This window comes from Pan paniscus, chromosome 12 (genome assembly GCF_029289425.2).
Source record: "Pan paniscus chromosome 12, NHGRI_mPanPan1-v2.0_pri, whole genome shotgun sequence".
Classification (NCBI taxonomy): domain Eukaryota; kingdom Metazoa; phylum Chordata; class Mammalia; order Primates; family Hominidae; genus Pan; species Pan paniscus.
In genome coordinates, this window is record NC_073261.2 from 94,566,817 (window position 1) to 94,593,508 (window position 26,692).

At 37.3% G+C, this 26,692-nt stretch overlaps 1 protein-coding gene across 7 annotated transcripts in view; it reads left to right on the top strand.

Annotated features, from left to right (window-relative positions):
- The window catches only part of MEMO1 (mediator of cell motility 1), a 144,085-nt gene that overhangs the window by 88,761 nt on the left and 28,632 nt on the right, over positions 1–26,692 (top strand). For 6 of the 7 annotated variants that reach the window (XM_063595012.1, XM_063595013.1, XM_055108092.2 and 3 more), the window contains 2 exons: positions 2,056–2,168; positions 4,921–5,032. In XM_063595012.1, coding sequence (XP_063451082.1) covers positions 2,056–2,168; positions 4,921–5,032 — 225 coding nt within the window. The remainder of the gene's footprint in view (positions 1–2,055; positions 2,169–4,920; positions 5,033–26,692) is intronic. The other variant, XM_063595011.1, reaches the window with a different exon arrangement.

Genomic DNA, 26,692 nt, shown 5'->3' on the forward strand with positions numbered 1-26,692 from the left:
GTTCTGCCATAAAGACATATGTACACATGTGTTCACTGCAGCACTGTTCACAGTAGTAAAGACATGGAATCAACATAAATGCCCATCAGTGGTAGACTAGATAAAGAAAATGTGGTACATATGTACGCTATGTAATATTACACAGCTCTATAAAAGAATGAGATCATATCATTTGCAGCAACATTGAGCTAGAGGCCATTATCCTAAGCAAACTCCCGTAGGAACAGAAAACCAAATACTGCGTGTTCTCACAAGTAGAAGCTAAATATTGAGTACATATGGACGTAAAGAAGGGAACAACAGACACCGAGACCTACTGGAGGGTAGAAGGTGGGAGGAGGATGAGGATAAAAAAACTACTTATGGAATACTAGGTTTATTACCTGGGTGTCCAAATAATCTGTACACCAAACCTTGGCAACACGTAATTTACCTATATTACAAACCCGTACAGGTACCCTTGAACTTAAAGTAAAAGTTAAAGAAAAGGATAATCTGTTTCTGACCAGAAATGGCCTGTGGATGAAGTCTTAATGTTTGCTGTATGTGCTGTCTTAAGGAGGTTTTGGGACTCTAAACTGAGAATCACTTAACCACAACTTTCTTTTTTTTTTTTTTTTTTCATAGCAGAACAACTTAATATCCACAGCTTTATCTCCTCCCTGCAATTTATGGAGTAACATATAACCAATAATTGGTTAATTTTCTTAGCTGTAATAGAATTTTATGAGAATAAATACATTGCTAAAGCACACATTCCCTGGCCTGCAAATTTTTGACAGAAAAGAACTAGCTCATCTCTCAGCTTTTGTTCATTAATTGAGCAATCAGTAATACTTTTCTAGCTACATAGCATATCATATATTTTCTTCTCATAGTTTTGGCTTTATGAGTCTGTAAGTTTTGTATGTGATGTGGGAAGGTTGATTCATATGAATTTTGGAGAACAGAGAAAATTGATAGTTTTGGAATTCAGATTGTAGGGCAGGTTTGGATATTTGACAGAATGAGAGGAAATTAACATTACTCTTGATGTCCAGATAAAAAGATTGTAAAGATTTAAGCTACACTTTAGCTCAGTTCTTTTCTTTAGACTACAGTGCAAATAACACATAATCTAGTTTCTTTGTTTTTGAGAATGACTTCTACTTGAATGGGAATAGAGAAAGCTTATTATATAGAATTCTTTTCAACAAGATGCCTTTTTCACCCTACCATGGAAGAAATATGGAAATAGCTTTATCAGAATGCTTTTTTATAATGGATATTTTGTATAGATATTTAGAATTTTATGCTATTATGTATTTTTATTAAAATCATGGTGGATCTTAGAAGGTTATTTTAGAATGTGTTAGAATTTTGAAATTTTAATAGCTTAAGTGTATAAAATCCATTTAATAAAATACAGCTTCTGAATACCTGTTGCATCCTTGTCATTGAGAATATAGAGATTATTTTATGCATAGTGGGTTGGTTTACTGTATTAATTGATAACTGGTATTTCCAAGTATTGAATATGATTCTCTTAAAGGCCATCCAACAAAGACAGAAATAAGGAATTGAACTTAACTGAGGAGCAAGTCATTATTAGGTGTATTAGTTTGCTAGGGCTGTCATAACAAAGTACCACAGATTAGGTGGTTTCAACAACACAAATTTATTTTTTAACAATTCTGGAAGCTTGAAATTCAATATCAAGTTTCTGTCAGGGTTGGGCCCCTTCTGACATGATCATATCTCTGTGCAGGCATACTTCTGGTGTCTCTTTTTCCTATAAGGACACCAGACTCATTGGATGAGGTCCCCACCCTAATGGCCTCATTTGAAGTTAATCGCCTCTTTGAAGACCTTATCTCTAAATAGCACTACAGTCTGTGCTACTGGGGATTGGTTCTTCAACATGTGAATTTTGGAGGGGAACACAGTTCAGCCATTAACAGTTGGTAATTAAGAAGGAAAACAAGTGATTTGTAAGAATTACTTTTTTCTCTTTTATTTAATAAGGTTTGTGTAGAAGTGCAATTGTTCTGTGTTTTTTTGTTGTGTATCTCCTAGCCGGAGAATTTTCATCCTTGGGCCTTCTCATCATGTGCCCCTCTCTCGATGTGCACTTTCCAGTGTGGATATATATAGGACACCTCTGTATGACCTTCGTATTGACCAAAAGAGTAAGTATATAGAAATATTATAGCTTTCAAATAGCTAATGTTCTTTTAACAGGACTTGTAAATTAATTTAAAAACTTATGAATATCATAAGTAATATCTCGATATTTAAAATAAAAATTGTTATAACTAATCTGCATAAAACAGCAAAAAAAGAAACTCTTCCATATCCCTAAAAGGCAACTAGTGTTTTTTAGCTAGCTACAGAAATCTGTCAGATCTGCCAGTGTGCAGATTGTAGTGGTTACATTAATATTCAGAAAAATACCATGTACTCAGTGTACCAGGAGACAAAAAATTAGTACCCATACCAATTTCATAAAGATTCTGGGCGTGTTAATTTACTTCCATGTAATGCCACTTTTCTCACTGTAAATAGATAATGCTGATAATATCTTTATTTTCTTTCAAATGATTTTTATGGGAAAAAATGAGCCTTTAATTATGAAACTCTGAAAGAAAGGTGCTATATAAATGATAAATATATTTTATTTTTAAACATGCCTACAATTTTGGTTGATTTATTTTTTTCCATAGGCGTCCAGAGTCACGTTTTTATTTAGTAGTTCTTACACAATAGATGTATAAAGTAAAAATCTTTTGATTTTATAAAGGTATTTTTTCTTTTGAGGGGGGAGTAATTTTAAAAATATAGAACAGTATAAAGAGTAGTATAAGAAATTAACTGATGTACTTAACATCCACAATTTATTCAGAATTTCTCGCTCATCCTGAACCCAATTTACCTTCCCAGAAGTAACCACCTTCATGATCTGGGTATATGTCCTTTCAGTTAGTCAAATTATTCACACACACGCATGTGCACACACACACACACACGTGTGTGTGTGCATGTGCATGTATACATATGCATATATATGTACACACACGCCCATATGTGTGTATATATATAAACACACACACACACACATCCCGACCCATATATATATATATTTTTGTTTTTAGAGATGGGGTCTCACTCCGTTGCCCAGGCTGGAGTGCAGTGGCATGATTATAGTTCACTGCAGCCTCAAACTCCTGGGCTCAAGTGATCCTCCTACCCCAGCCTCCCAAGTAGGTAGGACTACAGGCACACATCACCACACCCAATTAATTAAAAATATTTTTTTTGGTAGAGGTAGGGTCTTGCTATGTTGCCCAGGCTGATCTTGAACTCCTGGTCTCAAGCAGTTCTCCTGTCTTGGCCTCCCAAAGTGCTGGGATTATCAGTGTGAGCCACTGTACCTGGCCTCAAATTATATTTTTAAGTATGTTAGGGGTGCTATTGTTTCGAAGAATTTTGCAGAAATTTCTTGTATAGAATAAAAGAGTCAAGGCCTAGTGTGGTGGTTCATGGCTGAAATCCCAGCACTTTGAGAGGCTGAGGTGGGCAGACTGCTTGAGCTCAGGAGTTTGAGACCAGTCTGAGCAATGTGGCAAAACCCCGTCTGTACAAAAAAATACAAAAATCTGCTGGGCATGGTGGCACGTAGCTGTAGGTTAGGGGAGGGCGTGGGGCAGTGAGGTAGGAGGATGGCTTGAGCTCCGGAGGTAGAGGTTTCAGTGAGCTGAAATCATTTTGCTGTCCCCAGCAAAATGCTGTCACCCAGCCTGGCCTGGGTGACAGGGTGAAGCCCTGTCTCCAAAAATAAATAAATAAATATAAAAATAAATAAAATAATAAAAGAGTCCATTTGCAAGAAAAAATTCTTCTTTCTTATTTTTGGCATAAGTTTTCATAATTTGAGGCTTTAGGTATCACACAATATTAGCAATTTGTTAATGCGTCTTATTAATGAAATGAGTATTTCTAACCTTACTTCCTGAGAGGGTTTTAGGGAACACATTTTACTTTTAAAACCTTGTTGGGGCATTCAGAAAATTTTAATTTTGGGTAGCTTGCCAGTGAAGAAATAGAGAATTTTTTCAAGAAAAGAGGTCATACAACCATTTATTTCTTTCTTTGATACAGGTAAACCCATTTAAGGATCTAATTATAAAATTGGTTCTATTCTATGCTAAAAATATTCTTATATATATTTTTTACATGTTAACTTTTATCTTTTTCTTGTTCTACAATATTCAATTTTAAGCACAGTTCATCAGAAAGGCCTGAATTACTAGGTCTTTTTAAGTTGGGATGGTATTGTGATGAATTTATATTTTGATCTATCCTACAAGCTTAATTTTGAATTTTCAGGAAAATAGCATTAGTGAGAATTTTCTCTTCTTGGTATGGCAGAAACCTCAGGTGTGAAATAATACCACACATTTTATTAAAAAACAAAACTCAGAAACTGTGCTTTTGACCTCATGAGTTAAATAGACTAGTGGTTTTTCCATATTTCAGTAGGAATTCTAATTATGTTCTTGCTAGCATATACTGATTAAAAGTCAAGGAAAAGCCTAGACCCGAAGGTGATTTTAGAAATAATGAAAGGAGCTGATGAAGAATTTAAATTATCATTTTTTATATAACTATGTAATATATACAAATGATGAGTAAGTGTTTACACGTATTACTGTTTTACCTGTTACATAAAAACTAGTTCTGTTTTTTTCTCTTTCTCCTTACTCTCCCTCCTTCCTTTCCTTTCTTTCTATTGTTTTGTTTTGTTTTAATAAAAATGAGAATATTATATGGTGTTTCTGTCTCTTGCCAAAAAGCATGTAGTTTTGTATTACTGGGTGGAATCTCACAGGATAAGGATATACATTAATATATTTATTTTACTGTATTTTGAAATCTCTTTAGTTTACGGAGAACTATGGAAGACAGGAATGTTTGAACGCATGTCTCTGCAGACAGATGAAGATGAACACAGTATTGAAATGCATTTGCCTTATACAGCTAAAGCCATGGAAAGGTATATTGATTGATATAAGAAATCCCCAGGAAATCATAGACATTAATTTCTTTGGTAATTTAAAACTAGTAAATCCTAGTAATTATCAGGGTAAGGAGATAAAGATGTGAGATAAAAAATTGAGACAAGAATGTCTTAAGGTGGATTGTTGGTTTTGAATAGTTTGCCTATGAAGGCTGAACATACGAATTGACATGATGGTTTTATTAGGTGGAAGTATTAAAAAACCCATGGGTATGTGAGTGTATGTGGGTATGTATATATCTTGCTTTGCTTGTATTTTATTCATTAGACATTTCTTTATCTCAGAATAATAATTACATTCTTTTATGGTACAATGCTATAATTAATCGTAAAATTTTAGGCTTGTATTTAATGTTGGAGGTCATTTATTTCAACCTTGTGCAAGGTACATGAATCTCTCTTATGGTATGCTCGACAGACTGTTACGTGGTACCTGCTAAAGGTCTTCCTGTGATGGGCTACTCACTGTACTGTGAGCCGAACGAGGACAGGGACAATATCTATTTTGTTCTCTACTGTATACCCCACCGCCTAGCACGGTGTCCAGCACATAGTAGTTATTATGTATTTTGATAAAATAAAAAAATTATTTCAAGGGTTTTCTTCTTTTAGCGAAACATTTGGGTTAGGAGGTCTTCTCTTTTGTAGGTTTCTCTAATTTTTAAAACCATTTCCTATATATGGACTTAATATTTCATATTTAGTTTGGCAGTTCTAAGTATGGTAAGATGATTCCTTCTGGATTTGTTCATTATATTTTCTTAGTAAAGTACACGATGCTCTGTACGCTCTCAGTAAATATTAATTAAATGTACTAATAAAGTCTAAGATAACATTATATTTTTTATGTTGATGTAGCTTACTGTTGGCAAATGTACTTGTGATCAGCCAAAGCCCAAGGCCTTTTCATAATATTCAGATGGATTATTTTCTGTTCTCAGACTTTTGTGTGGTTATTTCTTTTTAACCCTAAATATGTATGTCTTCTCAATTATTGCTGTTTAGTTTGTCTTGTTTAGTTCATTATTGCAGTCTTTTTGGATTATTTTCCACTCTAATTCTGTATTCAAAGTATTATTTACTTTTCTCAATCTTTTATCTGCTTCTGCTCACAATGATAACCATGAGGAATTATATAAATATGAAGAATTTTCAAAAAATCAGTGTGATACTACATTATAAGCAATATAATTTTAGGTTTTTTAATACATCCTAATTCTTCAGAAATGTGAAACCATATATATTACTTCTTGAATTGTTGTTGTAATCAGAACTTTCTCTTCTTCAACCGGAAAAGACAATTGAATATTTTTATTCACTGAGATGTTTGCATATTTTGTCTTGAGAGAATATAATTTAGACTTAATAAATACTAATACTTTGGGTGCAGTGGTGCTTGTCTGTAATTCCAGCACTTTGGGAGGCGGAGGTGGGCACATGGCTTGAGCCCAGAAGTTCAAGACTAGCCTGGGCAATGTGGCAAAACTCCGTCTCTACTAAAAATAGAAAAATTAGCGGTGTGTGGTGTCGGGTGCTTGTTGTCCCAGCTACTTGGGAGGCTGGGGTGGGATGATTGCTTGAGCCTGGGTGGTTGAGACTGCAGTGAGCCGAGATTATGGCACTGCACTCCAGCCTAGGTGACAGAGTGAGAACCTGTCTCAAACAAACAAACAAACAAACAAACCCAAAAAACAATAAGACCAATAAACTGACAACAATATCCTCAAGGTTATAACAAAATAACATTTTTATTGTTATTTTAAAAGCAAAACATGTATATTGTGGAACATTTAGGAAAATAGAAACTTAAAAGCCAGCAAACCAAATTCCTATTTATAATTCCCCCTTTTAAATAGTATCAAATAAACTACTTTCACATTACATTAGGATCCCTAATATTGACCCTTAGATAGTACTTAGTGTCTTTTCTTTGTAGCATTAGTTGGACTCATTACCTATGTCAGTTATTTATTACTAAGTAACAAAAACTCTTACTTAAAATTACCTATATTAGTTATCTTTTACTAAGTAAAAGTAACTTAGTAAAACTTAGATTTAAACTGTGACTTAAAATCACAGCTGTTTATTGCCTAAAATTTGGGGGCCAGGAATTGGGGCAGAGAACACCTTGCTCCGGTCCACAAGACACTGACTGAGGTGGCTCAAATGGGGCTACAGTATCTCAGATAGCATCACTCCTGTGTCTTGGGCCTTAGTGCTGGCTCTCTGTTGAGACCCCTCATTTCTTCTCCAGCTGACCTGTTTGTTCTTCAAGTAGGACTTTTTTTTTTTTTTTCTACTCTCTAGAAGAATAGCTTAGACTTCTTCTTTTTTTTTCCCCCTTCTGTTTTTGGATCAAGAGAGTAAAACCAGAAGTTTCTAGGCCTATTATGTCCTAGGCTGGAAACTACATAGCACATTTCCAGTGAATTGTGTTTTCCAAAGCAAATAAGATCACTGTGTCAGCCAAGATTTAAAGAAAAAAGCAATATATTGCTCCTCTTGATGGGAGGAGTAGCATGTATGTACAGGAATAAGAGAAACTGTTGACAGCCGTCTTTGCTGATAGTCTACTACAGTTCTTCCTCTGGTGGACAATTCATGTCTCTTTAACATGTCATATACACCGAGCCCCCCCAGGATGTTCAGAAATCTTACTTGCTATGACCCTAGGCTCAAAATCTATTATCTTATGATCTCCATCAAGTTAGGATGTGACTGAGGCTCCTTGAGTGTGGTTCCTCTTTTTTTGGAGAGGGGGTGTGGGGGGAAAGAGTCTCAGCTCTGTTGCCCAGGCTGGAGTGCAGTGGCATGATCATGGCTCACTGTAGCCTCTGCCTCCTGGTCTCAAGCAATCTTCCCACCTCAGCCTCCCAAAGCAATGGGATTACAGGCATGAACCACTGTGCCTGGCCTCTTTTTTTTTTAAAAAAAAAAGAGACAGGGTCTCATTCTGTCACCCAGGCTGGAGTGCAGTGGCACAATTATAACTCACTGTAGCCTTGAACTCCTAGGCTCAAGGGATCTTCCTACCTCAGCTTTCAGAGTAGTGGCACTACAGGTATGTACTACCATATCTGGCTAATTTTAAAAACTTTTTTTTTAAGAGACGGGAGCTTACTTTATTCCTCAGGCTGATCTTGACCTCCTGGTCTCAAGTGAGCTTCTTACTTCAGCCTCCCAAGTAATGTCTTAGTTACCTATTGCAGCATAACAAATCACCTCAATGTATGCATTTTTTAAATTGAAAACAAATTTTTTAATTTTTGTGGGTGCATGGTGTATATATGGCGTACATGAGAAGTTTTGATACGGTCATGCAGTGTAAAATAATCACATCATGGAGAATGGGATATTAATCACTTCAAGCATTTATCTTTAGTGTTCCAGACAATCCAATTATATTCTTTTAGTTACTTAAAAATGTACAATTGAGTTATTGACTATAGTCACCCTGTTATGCTACCAAATACTAGTTCTTACTCATTTTGTTTTGTATCCATTAACCATCCCCACCTACCCTTTAGCCCTCCACTATTCTTCCCAGCCTCTGGTAATCATCCTTCTACTCTCCACGTCTGTGAATTCAGTTGCTTTGATTTTTAGGTCCCACAAATGTGTATTTTTTTCACTTACGATTCTATAGTTTGGAAATTTGGTAGGGTCAGTGGAGATAATTTGTCTCTGTTTCATCTGCTGCCAATTGAGGCAGTTTGACTTAGGCTAAAGACTCCAAGATGCCCTAGCTTCCTCTCTGGGCTGTGGTGCTGGTTGTCTTCTTGAGGCACATCAGTTTTCATCTTGGTTCTCATCTATCTCTGCCTGTTGACACTCACCCTTCAGGACTTCTCTCTTCACGTGGTGAATCCTCTCTAGCAGGATAGCAATTGAGCAAAAGTAGAAATTTCCAGCCCTCTTAATATCGAAGTCTAGAACTGGCACAGCATCACTTATGCCTCATTCTACTGGTCAAACCGCATCATAAGGCTAAATTCAAGGAGAGGGAACTAGGGATGCTATTTTTGATGGGAGGAGTGACATTGAGCATTGAGAGATGGGAAGAATTTTTGGTGATTGGATTTGTAGAAACTGTGGTTAAATAGTTGACGGATTATTTGTATATAAGTCTGTGTCCCTTCCATGGTAGTTCCATAATGTTTTCTGCCTGGAGCAGCTAGTCTTTACCATATCTGCTATGCATAGCACAGTACCTGGAACACAAAAAGATTTCAGTAATTGATTGTTGAATGAATTAATAACTGTCTTGCCATTTTCAGTACTTTAATTATTTTTCCAAAAAGTGGATCAAATGTTCTTTTCTTAAAAAAAAAAAATTACATGTTTTTTTAATTTTCAAAAAATAAAAAAAAAAACTCTTAATCATCTTTGGCTACAAATACTCTTTTTTTTAAACTGCTTTTCTTGTCATGAACTTATTTCCCTGTCATTTTTTACTCCACTTTATAGACTATACATGAGACTTTCTAGTAAAGATCCTTGTAATGCTTTAATCAGTTCTTGACCGTTTAGCTTTTAAGCTTCCCCCCATTTTTCACTATTATAAACCACATTTTGTATTTTTTAAAAAATAGATGTCTAAGGTATTATTTAAATTTCTGCTTTTTTTTTTTTTTTTTTTTTGAGATGGAGTCTCGCTCTGTCACCAGGCTGGAATGCAGTGGCGCGATCATGGCTCACTGCATCCTCCGCCTCCTGGGTTCAAGTGATTCTCCTGCCTCAGCCTCCCAAGTAGTTGGGATTACAGGCACCTGCCACCATGCCCAGCTAATTTTTGTATTTTTAGTAGACCTTGTTGGCCAGGATGGTCTCCATCTCTTGACCTCGTGATCCGCCCGCCTTGGCCTCCCAAGGTGCTGGGATTAGAGGCATGAGCCACCATGCCTGGCCGCATGTTTTTAATAGATTTAAAAATTGTATTCATTAGAGCTTTTTAAAAAAATAGTAGTCTAAAGGAGAAAACATAAAATGACTTACAATCTCATTGCTCAGTTAACTCTACTGACATAAAAAATATACGTGCATGGTTAGAAAATGTAAATAGAGTCAAGAAGTACAAAATGAATGGTGGAAGATTCTGGTTCTACTCAGCCAGTGTTTACTGCCAGCAAAGGTTTTTATGCATACACTAACATATATTTTTGCATATGTAAGTTCGTGTATATATGTAAAATTTATACATACACATGTTTATGTTTGAGTTAAAATATATAAACAAGAGATCATATCTTATGCACTTTGTTCTGTTTTTTTGCATATATTAAAAAGTTTTTTCTTATGATTACTTTCTTTTGTATGTCACCATATATTATCTTTAATATTGAAATGCATAATAAATTTTACTATTATAATTGCTTTTTTTTTTTTTTTTTTTGAGACAGAGTTTCATTCTTGTCCCCCAGGCTGGAGTGCAATGGCATGATCTCAGCTCACTGCAACCTCCGCCTCCTGGGTTCAGGTGATTCTCCTGCCTCAGCCTCCTGAGTGGCTGGGATTACAGGCAAGTGCCACCATGCCCAGCTAATTTTTGTAATTCTTTTTTTTCTTGAGGCGGAGTCTTGCTCTGTTGCCCAGGCTAGAGTGCAGTGGCACGGCACAACCTTGGCCTGCTGCAACCCCCACCTCCCAGGTTCAAGCGATTCTCCTGCCTCAGCCTCCCAAGTAGCTGGGATTACAGGCGCCCACCACCACGCCAGCTAATTTTTTTGTATTTTTAGTAAAGACAGGGTTTCACCCTGTTGACCAGGCTGGTCTTGAACTCCTGACCTCAAGTGATCCACCCACCCTCGGCCTCCCAAAGTGCTAGGGTTATAGGTGTGACCCACCGCTCCCAGCCTATAATTGCTTTTTATAATTGCTCTTGAGGGAGGTTCAATTAAGATTCAGTTAGGATATATAGAAATCATCTAGAAAAAATTAGTATCTTCCAAAATTAACAGCATTAGGCTGGGTGTGGTTGCTCATGAGGCCTGTAATCCCAGCACTTTGGGAGGCTAAGGCAGGAGGATTTCTTGAACCCAGGAGTTCGAGACCAGCCTGGGCAACAAAGTGAGTCCCCTTTCTCCAAAAAGTAAAAAAAAATAACTGGATGAGGTGGTGCACACCTGTGGTCCCAGCTACTTGGGAGGCTGAGGTGGGAGGATTACTTCAGCCTGGAAGGTCTAGTTATGTTCATCTGTTATGTTTATCCATATTGATGATATTTTTGAGTTCCCTAAGTGAGAATGCTACATTAGATGCTTTTATATGGCATTAAATACTACTACTACCTAAGCAGTTTTTCCTGTTCTTAACATCTTGAATTAGTATGGTACATTTGTTACAACTGATGAACCAATATCGATACATTATTATATTAACTAAAGTCCATAGTTTAATTAGGATTCACTCTTTGTGTTGGATAGTCTTACGGTTTTTACCAAATGCCTATTATGTCTCTGTTGTTATAATACCATACAGAATGGTTTCAGTGCCCTAAAAACCAGTGCTTCACCTATTCATCGCCTTCTTCTCCCCTCTCCCTGAGTGCCTAGTAACCACTGATCAGTTTACTGTCTCAGTAGATTTGCCTTTTCTTGAATGTCCTACAGTCGGGAATCATGCAGTATATAGCCTTTCAAATTGGCTTTCATTTAACAACATACCTTCAAGATTCCTCCATGTCTTTTTAGAGCTTGGTAACTTCTCTTTATCACTGAATAGTAATTCATTTTTTGTTTCATTTTGTGGATGTACCACAGTTTGCTTATCCATTCCACCTCCTGAAGGATTGTTGCTATATTTAATTAATATCTACCTTACTTACTATCCTTTTCTAATCATTGCCATTCTTCTCCCCCTTTTTTTTTGTCTTCCACTTTTTTCCTGCCTTCTCTGGTTTTAATTGTGCGTTTTATATGACTATAACTTTTTCCTCTCATCATATCATTTATACATATATATGTTTATATTGTTTTTATTACTGTCTTTTAGTTTTTGCAGCATACATTTACAACTAATTTACAACTTTCTTTATTTTTTATTTTTTTGAGACAGGCTCTTACTCTTATTTAGGCTGGAGTGCAGGGGTGCACAATCTTGGCTTACTGCCACTTCCACCTCCTGGGCTGAAGGGATCCTCCCACCTCAGCCTCTCGAGTAGCTGGGACTACAGACATGCACCACCATGCCTGGCTAATTTTTAAATTTTTTGTAGAGAAAGGGTCTCACTATCCTGCCCAGGCTGGTCTTGAACTCATGGGCTCAAGTGATCCTCCTGTCTTGTCCTCCCAAAGTACAGGATTACAGGCAGGAGCCACTGCACCCGGCTAACAACTTTCAAATAACACTATACTGCTTCATGGGTAGTAGAAGCATCATGTGAGGGTCTTTCTAATTTCTCCCTCCTGTCCCTTATGACATTACTGTCATTTGTTTCACTTATCCATAAGCTATAATCACCAAATACATTGCTGCTTTTATTAATTTGAACAAATTATTTGTTAGATCAATTAAGAATAAGAAAAAAATGAAATAAAATATTTTATTTTACCCTCATTTGTTCTTTCTCTAATGTACTTGCTTGCTTGCTTTATGTAGATATAGTTTTCTGACCTATATCCTTATTCTTCTCTGAAGGACTTCTTTTAACATTTCTTGCAAGGCAGATCTAATGTCTAAATTGACAAACTCCCTCAATTTTTGTTAGACTAACAAAAGCTTTATTTCTTCTTTAATTTTGAAAGAAATTTTTCCTGGATATAGAATTCTAAATTAGTGGGTTTTTTTCTTTCGCTCTCAGCACTTTATTTTATCACTTCTTGCACGGTTTCTGAAGAGAAATCTTACATAATTCTTATCATTTTTATGTTTCTTATCATTTTTATCCATGTTTCTCTATTGATAAAGTGTTTTTGTCCTCTGGTTTCTTTCAAGATCTTTTGTTTGTCTTTGGTTTTTTGCAGTTTTAATATAATATACCTAAGTGTCAATTTCTTGGTATTTATCCTTCTTGGAGTTCTCTGAGCTTCCTGGATTTGTGGTTTGGTGTCTGTCATTAATTTTGGAAACTTCTCAGTAATTACTGTATTTCTTTCTCTCCTTCTGCTATTCCCATTTTATATGTGTTATACCTTTTATACATTTTAGGATTTAAAAAAATTTCTTTGAAGAATGTCATTGGTATTTTGATAGGGGTTTCATTAAATATTTAAATTGTGTTGGGTAGTATGGACATTTAAACAATATTAATTCTTCCAATCCATGAACATGGGATATCTATCCAGTTTTTTATGTCCTCTTCAATTCCTTTCATCAGTGTTTCAAAATTTTCCTGGTATAGCTCTTACATTTCTTTGGTTAAATTTATTCCTAGGTATTTTGTTTTGTTTTTGGTAGTTATTGTAAATGGGATTGCTTTCTTGATTTCTTTTTCAGTTTGATTGCTGTTTGTATATAGAAATGCTACTGATTTTTCTATGTTGATTTTGTATCCTGCAGCTTTACTGATTTTGTTTAGCAGATCTTAGGGTTTTTGGTGGAGACTTCAGGTTTTTCTAAATATAAGACCATGTCACCTGCAAACAAGGATAATTTGACTTTTTCCTTTACATTTGGATGCCCTTTATTTCTTCTCTTGACTAATTGCTCTGGCTAGGTCTTCCAGTACTATGTTGAATTGAAGTGGTGAAAGTGGGCATCCTTATCTTGTTCCAGATCTTTGTGGAAAGGCTTTCAGTTTTTCCCTGTTCAGTGTGATATTAGCTGTATGTGGTCTTTATCATGTTGAAGTATGTTCCTTCTACACCCAATTTGTTAAGAGGCTTGTTAGATGAGGTCCGAGTCCTGCATTTCTTTCAGTTACTTTCCCCTGTTATTACACAGGTGCCCTGTTGATGTAGTGGTAAGATGAGGAGAGGAGACACATTCCATAATTCTGTGATCAGTTGTAATTCTTTTGGTGAGCCTGTGCCACTGGTCTGTGACTTAACAAGTTCTTCTCAGATTTTCCCCCACTTTAGGTCAGACAAGAAGGCTGGAGGGGGCTGGATTTGGGTATTACTTTTACTCCAAGTCTGTTAAACTCTTGTAAGGCCCAATTTTGTTAGGCTCTGGTAAAATAGTTTCTCTTGCAGTTAGGCATTTTTGTAAAGAGAACAGAATACTCAGTGAAGCGGGTATTTGTTGGGGCCCTTGGAAGTAAAACTTTCATAAAGCCTTCTACAGCTTGATCCCTTGGCTCTCAGGAGTTTGTATCTCTCAGGGTAGTCCACATTTAGTCTCCAGCAATTAGTTCATTACCCTTTAAGTATTCCTGCTAGCTCCAAGGGTGGTTTAAGATTCTCTGATTCTGTCCATACTTCCAGTTTTTGGGGCATTGGTTTGCTCTGTCACCTCAATTCTCAGATAGATCTGATAAGAGTTATTGGTTTTTAATTCACCTTTTTTTTTCCTGTCAGGATAAGAGTAATACCTTCTAAAATCTTTACATGTTAGATTAGAAACTGGAAATCTCTTTCATTGTTTTTTTTACTCTCACCATATGGGAGGAAGTCTGAAGTTTCCTGAAATCTTAACTAGCACCTGTTTATATCACTACCTGTTTTCATTCTTAAGGAAGATTCAGTGCATTCTGTAGACAGTCACTTTAAGCACTGTGTGGGTAGGACTGGAGTTAGGAAGAGAGGGTCAAGGGTCAAGAATGTTTAGGAAAAAAAGGTAGACATTTACAAATCTGAGCTTCTTTCATTTTTTTAAAGAAAACTCCTCTAAATGAATTAATGAATGACCCAAGTACCATGTAAAGGAATTATACCAGTTTATAGCTCTAATTTCACTATTTAAAATTTGCTATTTTGTGGTGGTTGTAAAAAGAATTTTTTTTACCATTTAACTTTACCACCCTCTGAAGAATACACAGAATAAGAGACTCTTTTCTGATGTCTCTCTTAACCACAGATTAAGAATAATGCATTTTATATGTGGGAGTAGATAAATAGGTTAATGAAACTCATTTTGGCTCCCAAATGGTAATTTTTCATCTTTTCTGTTTTGCTAGTTGTACTAGTTGTGTGTATGTGTGTGTGTGTGTGTGTGTGTTTTTTTTTTTTTTTTTTTAAGACACGGTCTTGCTCATGCTGGAGTACAGTGATGTGATCTCGGTTCACCACAACCTCCACCTCCCATGCTCAAGTGATCTTCCTACCTCAGCGTTCCAAATAGCTGGGAACATAGGTGCACAACACCACACCTGGCTAATTTTTGTATTTTTTATAGAGGGGGTTTCGCCATGTTGCCCAGGCTGATCTTGAACTCCTGGGCTCAAGTGATCTGCCTGCCTCAGCCTCCTGAAGTGCTGGGATTACAGGTGTGAGCCACTGTGCCCGGACTTACTAGTTATGTTTTATAAAAATTGGGTTGTTTTTAAGATAACATTTACTGTCAACATTTTAAGATTTTTAAAATTTTGGTTAAATTGAATTTTTCAAATATAGTAGATGTACCTAATTTTACTAATCTATGTTTAAGGATGGAGAATACAAAAATAAGGAAACACCCTATTTGTTTTCTCATCTTGTAGCCTTGTAGAAGAGATAAGAAATGAATATAAATGATTATAATATAATTCAAAATGTACTAAGTATAATTAAAGAGTTACAGGAGCAGAGAGTAGGGATTTGGGAGGAAAGAGGTAATAGTTGAGTTAGGGAAGCACAGAAAAGGCTTCATTAAGGGGGTGGCATTTGAATGGATTTTGAAGGTGCCTGCAATTTTCATGGGATTAGGCATAAGGTTTTAATGAGAAAGGGAGTTATGTACACACAAAGTATTTAGTAGTAGGAAAGCCCAGAGCTTATTTTTAATAGCAGGAAACTATTTGGCTTAACTTGCAGGAGTTGTAAAAGGCTTGGCTGGTAACTGAGATCTGTTTGTAGATGTTTTTTGTCTGGGTTGCATAGTTAGAAAAGAATTTTTTTATGCAGATATTTATAGCTAGATATTGGTCCTACCATTCCCTATTATCTTACACCTTGTCTACCTTTTCACACATACGTAACACCAACCTGGGGCTGGAGGCATTTGAGTAGCTGACTTATAGAGATATAGTGTAAGAGGGGCAGAATTAGAGAACTGGAAAATAGATTGGAACCAGATTATGGAGGGAATTGAATGCCGTTGTAAAATACTTGTATTTTATTCTGTGACTGGTACAGAGCTAATAAAAGTTCTTAGCAAAGGAAGGAGTGATGATTGGGACTGAAGAAGAATAGCACTCCTAGGCCGGGTGCGGTGGCTAACACCTGTAATCCCAGCACTTTGGGAGGCCAAGGTGGGCGGATCATGAGGTCAGGAGTTCAAGACCATCCTGGCCAACATGGTGAAACCCCATCTCTACTAAAGATACAAAAAGTTAGCCAGGCTTGGTGGCGTGTGCCTGTAATCCAAGCTACTTGGGAGGTTGAGAAAGGAGAATCGCTTGAACTTGGGAGGCGGAGGTTGCAGTGAGCTAAGATTGCGCCATTGCACTCCAGCCTGGGCGACAGGGCGAGACTCTATCTCAAAAAAAAAAAAAAAAGAGTAGCACTCCTTGGCCGGGTGCAGTGGCTCATGCCGGTAATCCCAGCACTTTGGGAAGCTGAGGCAGGTGGATCACGAGGTCAGGAGTTCGAGACAAGTCTGGCCAACATAGTAAAACCCCATCTCTACTAAAGATACAAAAAAATTAGCCAGGTGTGGGTGTGTGCCTGTATCCCAGCTACTCGGGAGGCTGAGGCAGGAGAATTGTGTGAACCCAGGAGGCAGAGGTTGCAGTGCCCGAGATTGCGCCATTGCACTCCAGCCCAGGCGACAGTGTGAGTGAGACTCCGTCTCAAAAAAAAAAATAAAGAAAAAAAGAATAGCTCTCCTTGATGGTGTGATGGCAATATGAAGGATGGATTGGAGTTGGAAGAAATAAATAGAAATAGTGTAGTAAAAAAATCATGGGGGCTTTGAATCAAGGCAGTGACAGGTGGGGTAACAAACTGAACAGATGTGGGAGATGTTTAAGGGTTAGAATCATGAAGATTCTACACAGAATTCTATGCAGATAGAAATGTTCCTATGTGAGACAGTTAAGATGAATTGAAGAGAATATGAAGTTCAAGGCCTCATAATATTGCCATTATCAGAAATGGTAAAGCCAGAAATGAGTGTAAGTTTAAGAGAATGTAGGGTATGGAAATGTTGACTTGTTTTTAAAAACATACAGGAATTTCTCTATGATTCTGACAGCAAACTTGGCCAGTTTATAAGATTGTGTTGCTTCATAGTAGCTTCAAATGGTTGAGTTTTAAAAATAGAGTTTAGAATGGCTCTCTAGTACCTGAAGTATGCCCTTTCTTAGAAAAACTTTCTTATCATCATGCCTATTTAAATGGAAATTTGGAAAGATTTAAAAATTAATTTTGGGAATCTCATTGCATTCATTTAACTGATCAAACAGTAAAGATTTATAAGGACTTAAATGTTAATTTTAGTTCAGTCATTGACAGCTAGCTTACCCTTCTTCTTCCCCTATCCTCTACCTCTTTCCCCAGTTCTTTGCCTCTGATGTTTTCTGGATCTTTTTTTGTTCTTTTTTGGAGATAGGATTTCACTCTGTTACCCAGGCTGGAGTCCAGTGGCATGCTTATAGCTCACCACAGCCTCCACCTCCCAGGCTCAAGTGATCGTCCCACCTCAGCCTCCCAAATAGCTGGGACTGCAGGTGTGCACCCCCACCCGTGGCCAATTTTTATATTTTTTGTAGAGATGGGGTTTCGCCATGTTGCCCAGGCTTTTCTTGAACTCCTGGGCTCAAGGAATCTGCCCACCTTGGCCTCCCGAAGTGCTGGGATTACAGGCATGAGCCACTGCGCCCAGCCTGTTTTCTGGATCTCTGTAGTTTATTTTTTCTTACATGAATCACAGTATTCTGCTTAAATTCTATACGCATGTCTCTTTGGTCTGAAAGTGAATTTGATCAAGAGAAAAAGATGAGAGTTCTTCCTTATAGGACTCTTTAAAACTGCAGTGATGATTCTTTTATATCACTTTGCCTCTAACACCTGTTTGAACCTTTCATGACCACCCTCACATTTGGCGATTCTCTAGAGCAGGGGTCCTCAGCTGGTCCGTGGCCTGTTAGGAACTGGACTGTGCAACAGGATGCGAACGGTGGGCCAGCGAGCATTACCACCTGAGTTCCGCCTCCTGTGAGATCAGCGGCAGCATTAGGTTGTCATAGGAGTGTGAACCCTATTGTGAACTGCACGTGTGAGGGATCTAGGTTGCGTGCTCTAGAATCCAGTTACAGGTGTCTACTGTTCTCCCTTATGTGGAGGTGGGCTGCATAGAAAGTACGTAGTATTTCTGCCCAAAGAAGGCTGCTTTAACATTTAAAATCCAGGATTTTTACTGGGGACTGGTCATGTAGGCATTCTGCCTGTGTAGCTAGCCACAGCTACCAAAATTCCAGGCTCTCAGAAGGAAAGTGTTTACTGTATGTAATCACATTGTTTACAAACAATCTCAGCAAGCTGGTATAGCAGAATTCAGTGTCCCAAGTGGGTAAAACAGCCTTATCAACATAAGTAATATTCTAAAAACCAAGTTCACAGATGCTAACCAAGGACCAGTCTTACAAACAGGCCCTTCTAAAGATTGTAGCATCAGGCCTGCTATGTTAACTCTCAGGTAAAGCTCCTATGCCTCTTTCCCTGTTACAGGCTACCATATTGCCATTCTGTATTTTTGACTCTCTGAAATGCCATCCTAACCTTTATTATAGCTTAGGTTTCACTGGATCTTAAGATTTTTACTTTCCTTTCTGATTGTGGCCTCAATGAAGGTCTTCAAATGTTAGAAATAGAGAAAAGTAGATGTGCTTTTATATAGGTAGTCTTTAAGGAATGGAATGGCTTCTCTCTGGACGTAGAATAAAAAGAAGCCAGAGATTCTCTTCCTCTGCCCAGTTTAATGACAGTCACAGAGCAGTGGCATTTTTCAAATGTTTTCTTTTTCTGTGACTTTTATATTTACAGTTATTTGTATATTTCTGCATATGTCTTACAGTTAAATTTTTTTATTTTTGGTTTTAGAGCATTTACTGAGGTTTTTAGAGCAAATGTAACTTTATGTTTCCCAGTTTCCTCTTTTTCTGTATGTTGATTCCCTTTGAGTATTACCATGTCTCCTATCAGCAAGAGCATTTTTAAGACGTATAGAACATGAGTGAGCTCCGGAATAATAGGAAATCATTCTTTGTTGGTGGTAATGGAATAGTTTCAGTTTCTATGACCACGAAAAGCCTAAAGAGGAGGTAGCAAAAGACATTTGAGAAGATTAGAATATATTTTATCAGCGTAAAGATTTTTTATATTTACCCACATAACTTTTTGTCCCCCCCCCCCCCACCCCCCTGTTTTTTTCTGTATTTTCAAACTGAAAGGGGAGAGGAGAATAAATCACAGTGGTATTACTATGACAACAACCTTGGCACCTTAGGGGTAAGGATCCTGTCCCTTCTGACTGGCTAACTGTAGTTGTTGTTACAGTTGGTTTAATTCTCCTCACATCTTAAGATACTGGGACTGCTTCTAGACTCATTAGGAAACCGGAAGAATTTGTATAGGAAGGAAAATTTGCATATTCGTCAATGTTATACAGAGGAGAAATGTTCAAATTAATGGCAGGGGAAGATTAAGCAAATAAGTATTTGTATATTTCATAAATATGTAAATATTTAATTTGTATATTTCATAAATTTGTTAATATTTAAACAAATTTAAAATTTTAAGATTTTAATTATTTATATACCACAAATTAATAAACCACTTTAAATTAAATTATAATGTTTTCTTATCGCGTGTATTTTTTTATTAGAATTAATCTTTTTATGTTAGAATTAGAATTTAGAATTTTCATAGTCTGTTTTAGTAAGAGCATTGGTAATACAGTGTTTCTGTTTTTGTTTTAAAGTGAGGGGCTCCAGGAGTTTGAGGCTGCAGTGAGCTGTGATGGCACCAATGCACTCCAGCCTGGGTGACAGAGCAAGATCCTGTGTCTAAACAAAAAACAAACAAACAAACAAACAAAATGTGAGGGGGAGGTTCTTGGATTTCAGCTCTTTTATCTTGGATTGATACATTTCCTGCAGCATGGTTTAAGCTATAAGACAAAAAAAGAAGGGCTAAAAGGTTCCTCTGTGTTACTAAAGAATTAGCAAGAACCTGGTGAGGTATTATTAACTGTTTTTTCTGTTTTTTTCAGATGGCAAAATTGAGGCTTAGGATAGTAATCTGCTGTAGGTAGCAGCTTGTGAGTGGCAGGGATGGATTTTCTTTTTTTTCTTCTGCAACAGCTTTATTGAGGTATGATTTATACACTAAAATTCACTCATGTAAGAGTTCAATGATTTAACTTTTTTTTTTTTGAGGCAGAGTCTTGCTCTGTTGCCTAGGCTGGAGTGCAGTGGCGTGATCTCGGCTCAGCGCAACCTCCACCTCCCAGGTTCAAATGATTCTCGTGCCTCAGCCTCCTGAGTAGCTGTGATTACAGGTGCACATCACTATTTTTAGTAGAGGTGGGGTTTCACCATGTGAGCCAGGCTGGTCTCTAACTCCTGGCCTTAAGTGATCTGCCCTCCTCTGCCTCCCAAAGTGCTGGGATTACAGGTGTGAGCCACCACACCTGGTCTAAAAAAATTTTTTTTTAAGATTAGGGGTCTTGCTATATTGTCCAGGCTGGAGTTGAACTCCTGAACTCCTGGGCTCAAAGTATCCTCCCACCTCAGCTTCCCGAGTAGCTGGGACTTACAAGCATGTGCTACAGCACCAGGCCTCAACTCAATGTTTTTTTTAGTAAATTTACAGAATTGTGTAAATATTCTCACAATCTAGTTTTAGAACTTTTTTTTTTTTGAGATGAAGTCTTGCTCTGTCACCCAGGCTGGAGTGCAGTGGCGCAATCTTGGCTCACTGCAACCTCTACCTTCCTGGTTCAAGCAATTCCCCTGCCTCAGCCTCCCGAGTAACTGGGATTACAGGTGCACGCCACCACGCCCAGCTAATTTTTTTGTATTTTTAGTAGAGACGGGGTTTCACCATGTTGGCCAGACTGGTCCCAAAGTCCTGACCTCAGGCAATCTGCCCGCCTCAGCCTCCCAAAGTGTTGAGATTACAGGCGTGAGCCACCATGCCTGGCCAGAACATGTTTTCATCACCCTAAAAAGAAACCTGGTGTTCATTTGAGGTCATTCCTTGTTCTTACTCTCAGTCTCAGACAACCACTGATTTTGCTTTCTGTTTCTAGATTTGCATTTTTTGGAAATTTCATATAAATGGAATTGTACAAAATGTAGTCTATTTTTCACTTAGGATACTGTTTTTGAGATTCATCCCTGTTGTCGCATGTCTTGGTAGTTAATTCTTTTTTTTTTTTTTTGAGACAGAGTCTCACTCTGTCGCTCAGGCTGGAGTGCAGTGGCGTGATCTTGGCTCACTGCAACCTCCACCTCCCAGGTTCAAGCGATTCTTCTGCCTCCGCCTCCCAAGTAGCTGGGACGACAAGCGTGTGCCACCACACCCGGCTAATTTTTGAGTTTTTAGTAGAGACAGGGTTTCCCCATGTTGGTCAGGTTGGTCTCGAACTCCTGAGCTCAAAGTGATCTGCCCACCTTGGCTTCCCAGAGTGTTAGGGTTATAGGCATGAGCTACCACGCCCAGCTCATTCTTTTTTATTGCCAAATAATTATTCCATTATATGAATATACCACATTTTGTCCATTTACCGGTTGATAAACTATTGAACATTTCCAGTTTTTGGCTATTATGAATAATGGTATAAAAATTCTTGTACACATTTTTATGTCAAAGGAAACTGTTGGGTCATATGATAAGCCTATGTTTTAATTCTTTCAGAAACTACCAAAGTGTTTTCCAAAGTGACTGTACCATTTTATATTTTAGGAATAGTGCATGAGGCTTGCAGTTTCTTTACATCCTGGCCAATATCTGTTATTGTCAGTGTTTTTGATTGTAGCCATTCTGATAGACATTTAGTGTAATCTCATTGTGCTGTTAATTTACATCTCCTTAATGACTAATGATGTTGAGCAACTTTTTTTTTTTTTTAATTATTGTACTTTAAGTTCTGGGATACAGTGCAGAACGTGCAGGTTTGTTACATAGTTATACACGTGCCATGGTGGTTTGCTGCACCCATCAGCCCGTCATCTATTAGATATCTCTTCTAATGCTATCCCTCCCCTAGTCCCCCACTCCCCAACAGGCCCCGGTGTGTGATGTTTCCCTCCCTGTGTCCATATGTTCTCACTGTTAAAGCCCCAGTTAATGAGTGAGAACATGCAGTGTTTGGTTTTCTGTTCCTGTGTTAGTTTGCTGACAATGATGGTTTCCGGCTTCATCCATGTCCCTGCAAAGGACATGAACTAATCCTTTTTTATGGCTGCATAGTATTCCATGGTATATAGGTGCCTCATTTTCTTAATCCAGTCTATCATTGATGGACATTTGGGTTGGTTCCAAGTCTTTGCTGTTGTGAACAGTGCTACAATAAACATACGTGTGCATGTGTCTTTATAATAGAATGATTTATAATCCTTTGGGTATATACCCAGTAATGGGATTGCTGGGTCAAATGGTATTTCCGGTTCTAGATCCTTGAGGAATCGCCACACTGTCTTCCACAATGGTTGAACTAATTTACATTCCCATCAACAGTGTAAAAGCTTTCCTGTTTCTCCACATCCTCTCCAGCATCTGTTGTTTGCTGACTTTTTAATGATTGCCATTCTAACTGGTGTGAGATGGTATCACATTGTGGTTTTGATTTGCATTTCTCTAATGACCAGTGATGATGAGCTTTTTTTCATATATTTGTTGGCTACATAAATGTCTTCTTTTGAGAAGCGTCTGTTCATATCCTTAGCCTACTTTTTGATGGGGTTGTTTTTTTCTTGTAAATTTGTTTAAGTTCTTCGTAGATTCTAGATATTAGACCTTTGTCAGATGGATAGATTGCAAAAGTTTCTCCCATTCTGTAGGTTGCCTGTTCACTCTGATGGTAGTTTCTTTTGCCGTGAAGAAGCTCTTTAGTTTAATTAGATCTCATTTGTCAATTTTGGCTTCTGTTGCTATTGCTTTTGGTGTTTTAGTCATGAAGACTTTGCCCATGCATATGTCCTGAATGGTATAGCCTAGGTTTTCTTCTAGAGTTTTTATGGTTTTAGGTCTTACATTTAAGTTTTTAATCCATTTAAGTTAATTTTTGTATAAGGTGTAAGGAAGGGGTCCAGTTTCAGTTTTCTGCATATAGCTAGCCAGTTTTCCCAACACCATTTATTAAATAGGGAATCATTTCCCCATTGCTTGTTTTTGTCAGGTTTTTCAAAGATCAGATGGTTGTAGGTGTGTGGCATTATTTCTGAGGCCTCTGTTCTGTTCCATTGGTCTATATATCTGTTTTGGTATCAGTACCATGCTGTTTTGGTTACTGTAGCCTTGTAGTATAGTTTGAAATCAGGTAGCATGATGCTTCCAGCTTTGTTCTTTTTACTTAGGATTGTCTTGGCTATACGGGCTCTTTTATGGTTCCATATGAAATTTAAAGTAGTTTTTTCTAATTCTGTGAAGAAAGTCAATGGTAGCTTGATGGGAATAGCATTGAATCTATAACTTACTTTGGGCGGTGGGCTGTTTTCACTATATTAATTCTTCCTATCCATGAGCATGGGATGTTTTTCCATTTGTTTGTGTTCTCTCTTATTCCCTTGTCTCTGATAAAACAGACTTTAAACCAACAAATATCAAAAAAGACAAAGAAGGCCATTACATAATGGTAAAGGGATCAGTGCAACAAGAAGAGCTAACTGTCCTAAATATATATGCACCCAATACAGGAGCACCCAGATTCATAAAGCAAGTTCTTAGAGAACTACAAAGAGACTTAGACTCCCACACAATAATAGCCGGAGACTTACCGCCCCATTATCAATATTAGACAGATCAGTGAGACAGAAAATTAACAAGGATATTCAGGACTTGAACTCAGCTCTGGACCACACAGACCTAATAGACATCTGGGGAACTCTCTACCCCAAATCAACAGAATATGCCTTCTTCTCAGCACCACATTGCACTCATTCTAAAATTGACCACATAATTGGAAGTAAAACACTCCTCAGCAACTGCAAAACAACAGAAATCATAATAGTCTCTCAGATCACAGTGCAATCAAATTAGAACTCAGGATTAAGAAACTCACTCAAAACCGCACAACTACATGGAAACTGAACAACCCGCTCCTGCATGACTACTGGGTAAATAATGAAATTAAGGCAGAAATAAAGAAGTTCTTTGAAACCAATGAGAACAAAGTCACAATGTACCAGAATCTCTGGGACACAGCTAAAGCAGTGTTTAGAGGGAAATTTATAGCACTAAATGCCCACAGGAGAAAGAGGGAAAGATCTAAAATCGACACCCTAACCTCACAATTAAAAGAACTAGAGAAGCAAGAGGAAACAAATTCAAAAGCTAGCAGAAGACAAGAAATAACTAAGATCAGAGTAGAACTGAAGGAGATAGAGACACAAAAAACCCTTCAAAAAAATCAATAAATCCAGGAGCTGGTTTTTTCAAAAGATTAACAAAACAGACCACTAGCCAGACTAATAAAGAAGAAAAGAGAGAAGAATCAAAGAGACACAGTAAAAAATGATAAAGAGGCTATCACCACTGATCCCACAGAAATACAAACTGCCACAGGGAATACTATAAACACCTCTATGCAAATAAACTAGAAAATTTAGAAGAAATGGATAAATTCCTGGACACATACACCCTCCCAAGACTAAACCAGGAAGAAGTCAAATCCCTGAAAAGACCAATAACAAGTTCTAAAATTGAGGGAGTAATTAATAGCCTACCAACCAAAAAGCCCAGGACCAGATGCATTCATAGCTGAATTCTACCAGAGGTACAAAGAGGAGCTGGTACCATTCCTTCTGAAACTTTTCCAAATAATGGAAAAAGAGGGGTTCCTCCCTAACTCGTTTTATGAGGACAGCATCATCCTGATACTAAAACCTGGCAGAGACACAACAAAAAAAGAAAATTTCAGGCCAATATCCCTGATGAACATCAGTGCAAAAATCTGCAATAAAATACTGGCAAACCAAATCCAGCAGCACATCAAAACGCATATCCATCAAGATCAAGTCGGCTTCATCCCTGGAATGCAAGGCTGGTTCAACATATGCAAATCGATAAGTGTAATCCATCATATAAATAGAACCAATGACAAAAACCACATGATTGTCTCAATACGTGCAGAAAAGGCCTTCGATAAAATTCAACACCGCTTCATGCTAAAATCTCTCAATAGGTATTGATGGAATGTATCTCATAATAATAAGAGCTATTTATGACAGACCCACAGCCAGTATCATACTGCATGGTCAAAAGCTGGAAACATTCCCTTTGAAAACCAGCACAAGTGTGCCTCCTCTCACCACTCCTATTCAACATAGTATTGGAAATTCTGTCCAGTGCAATAAGGCAAGAGAAAGAAATAAACTGTATTCAAATAGGAAGAGAGGAAGTCAAATTGTCTCTGTTTGCAGATGACATGATTGTATATTTAGAAAATCCCATCGTCTCAGCCTAAAATCTCCTTAAGCTGATAAGCAACTTCAGTGAAGTCTCAGGATACAAAATCAGTGTGCAAAAATCACAAGCATTCCTATACACCAATAGTAGACAAACAGCCAAATCATGAGTGAACTCCCATTCACAATTGCTACAAAGAGAATAAAATACTTAGGAATCCAACTTACGAGGGATGTGAAGGACATCTTCAAGGAGAACTACAAACTGTTGAGCAATTTTTATGTGCTGATTATCCATTCGTATATCTTCTTTTGTGAAATATCTATTCATACATTTTTGCCCAATTTTTATTTTGGTAATTTGTTGTTTTATTGAGTTATAAGAGTATTTATGGAGACAAATTCCTTATTAGATATATGATTTGCAAATATCTTCTCCTAATGTATGACTTGAGTTTTCATTTTCTTAATGAAGAGCAGAAGTTTTTCATTTTGTTAAATTCAGTTATCAACTTTTTTTCTTGTATAGATTCTGTTTCTAGTATCAAATTTAAGAAAACTTTGCCTCCTCCGAGGTCATAGAATTTTTTTCCTTTGTTTTCTTCTTGAACAAGAGTCAGCAAATTTTAGCCTGTGAACCCCATCTGGCCCACAGCCTACTTTTGTAAATAAAGTTTTATTTAAACATAGCCATACTTCTGTATTTACATATTGTCTATGCCTGCTTTTTCTCTACCTGAACTGTTGAGCAGTTGCTATACTGTATTGCCCAGAAAACTTGAAATACTTAATGGCCCCTTTCAAAAAATGTTTGCTAACCCCTGTTCTAGAAGTGTTACAGTTTTAGCTCTTATAGTTCTAGGATCCAATTTTAATTAAGTTTTGCATATGGTGTGAAGCAAAGAGACAAGTTCATTCTTATTTTTATTTTTATTTTGGTGTATGGATATGCAGTTGTCCTAGTACTATTTGTTAAAAACTCTCCTATA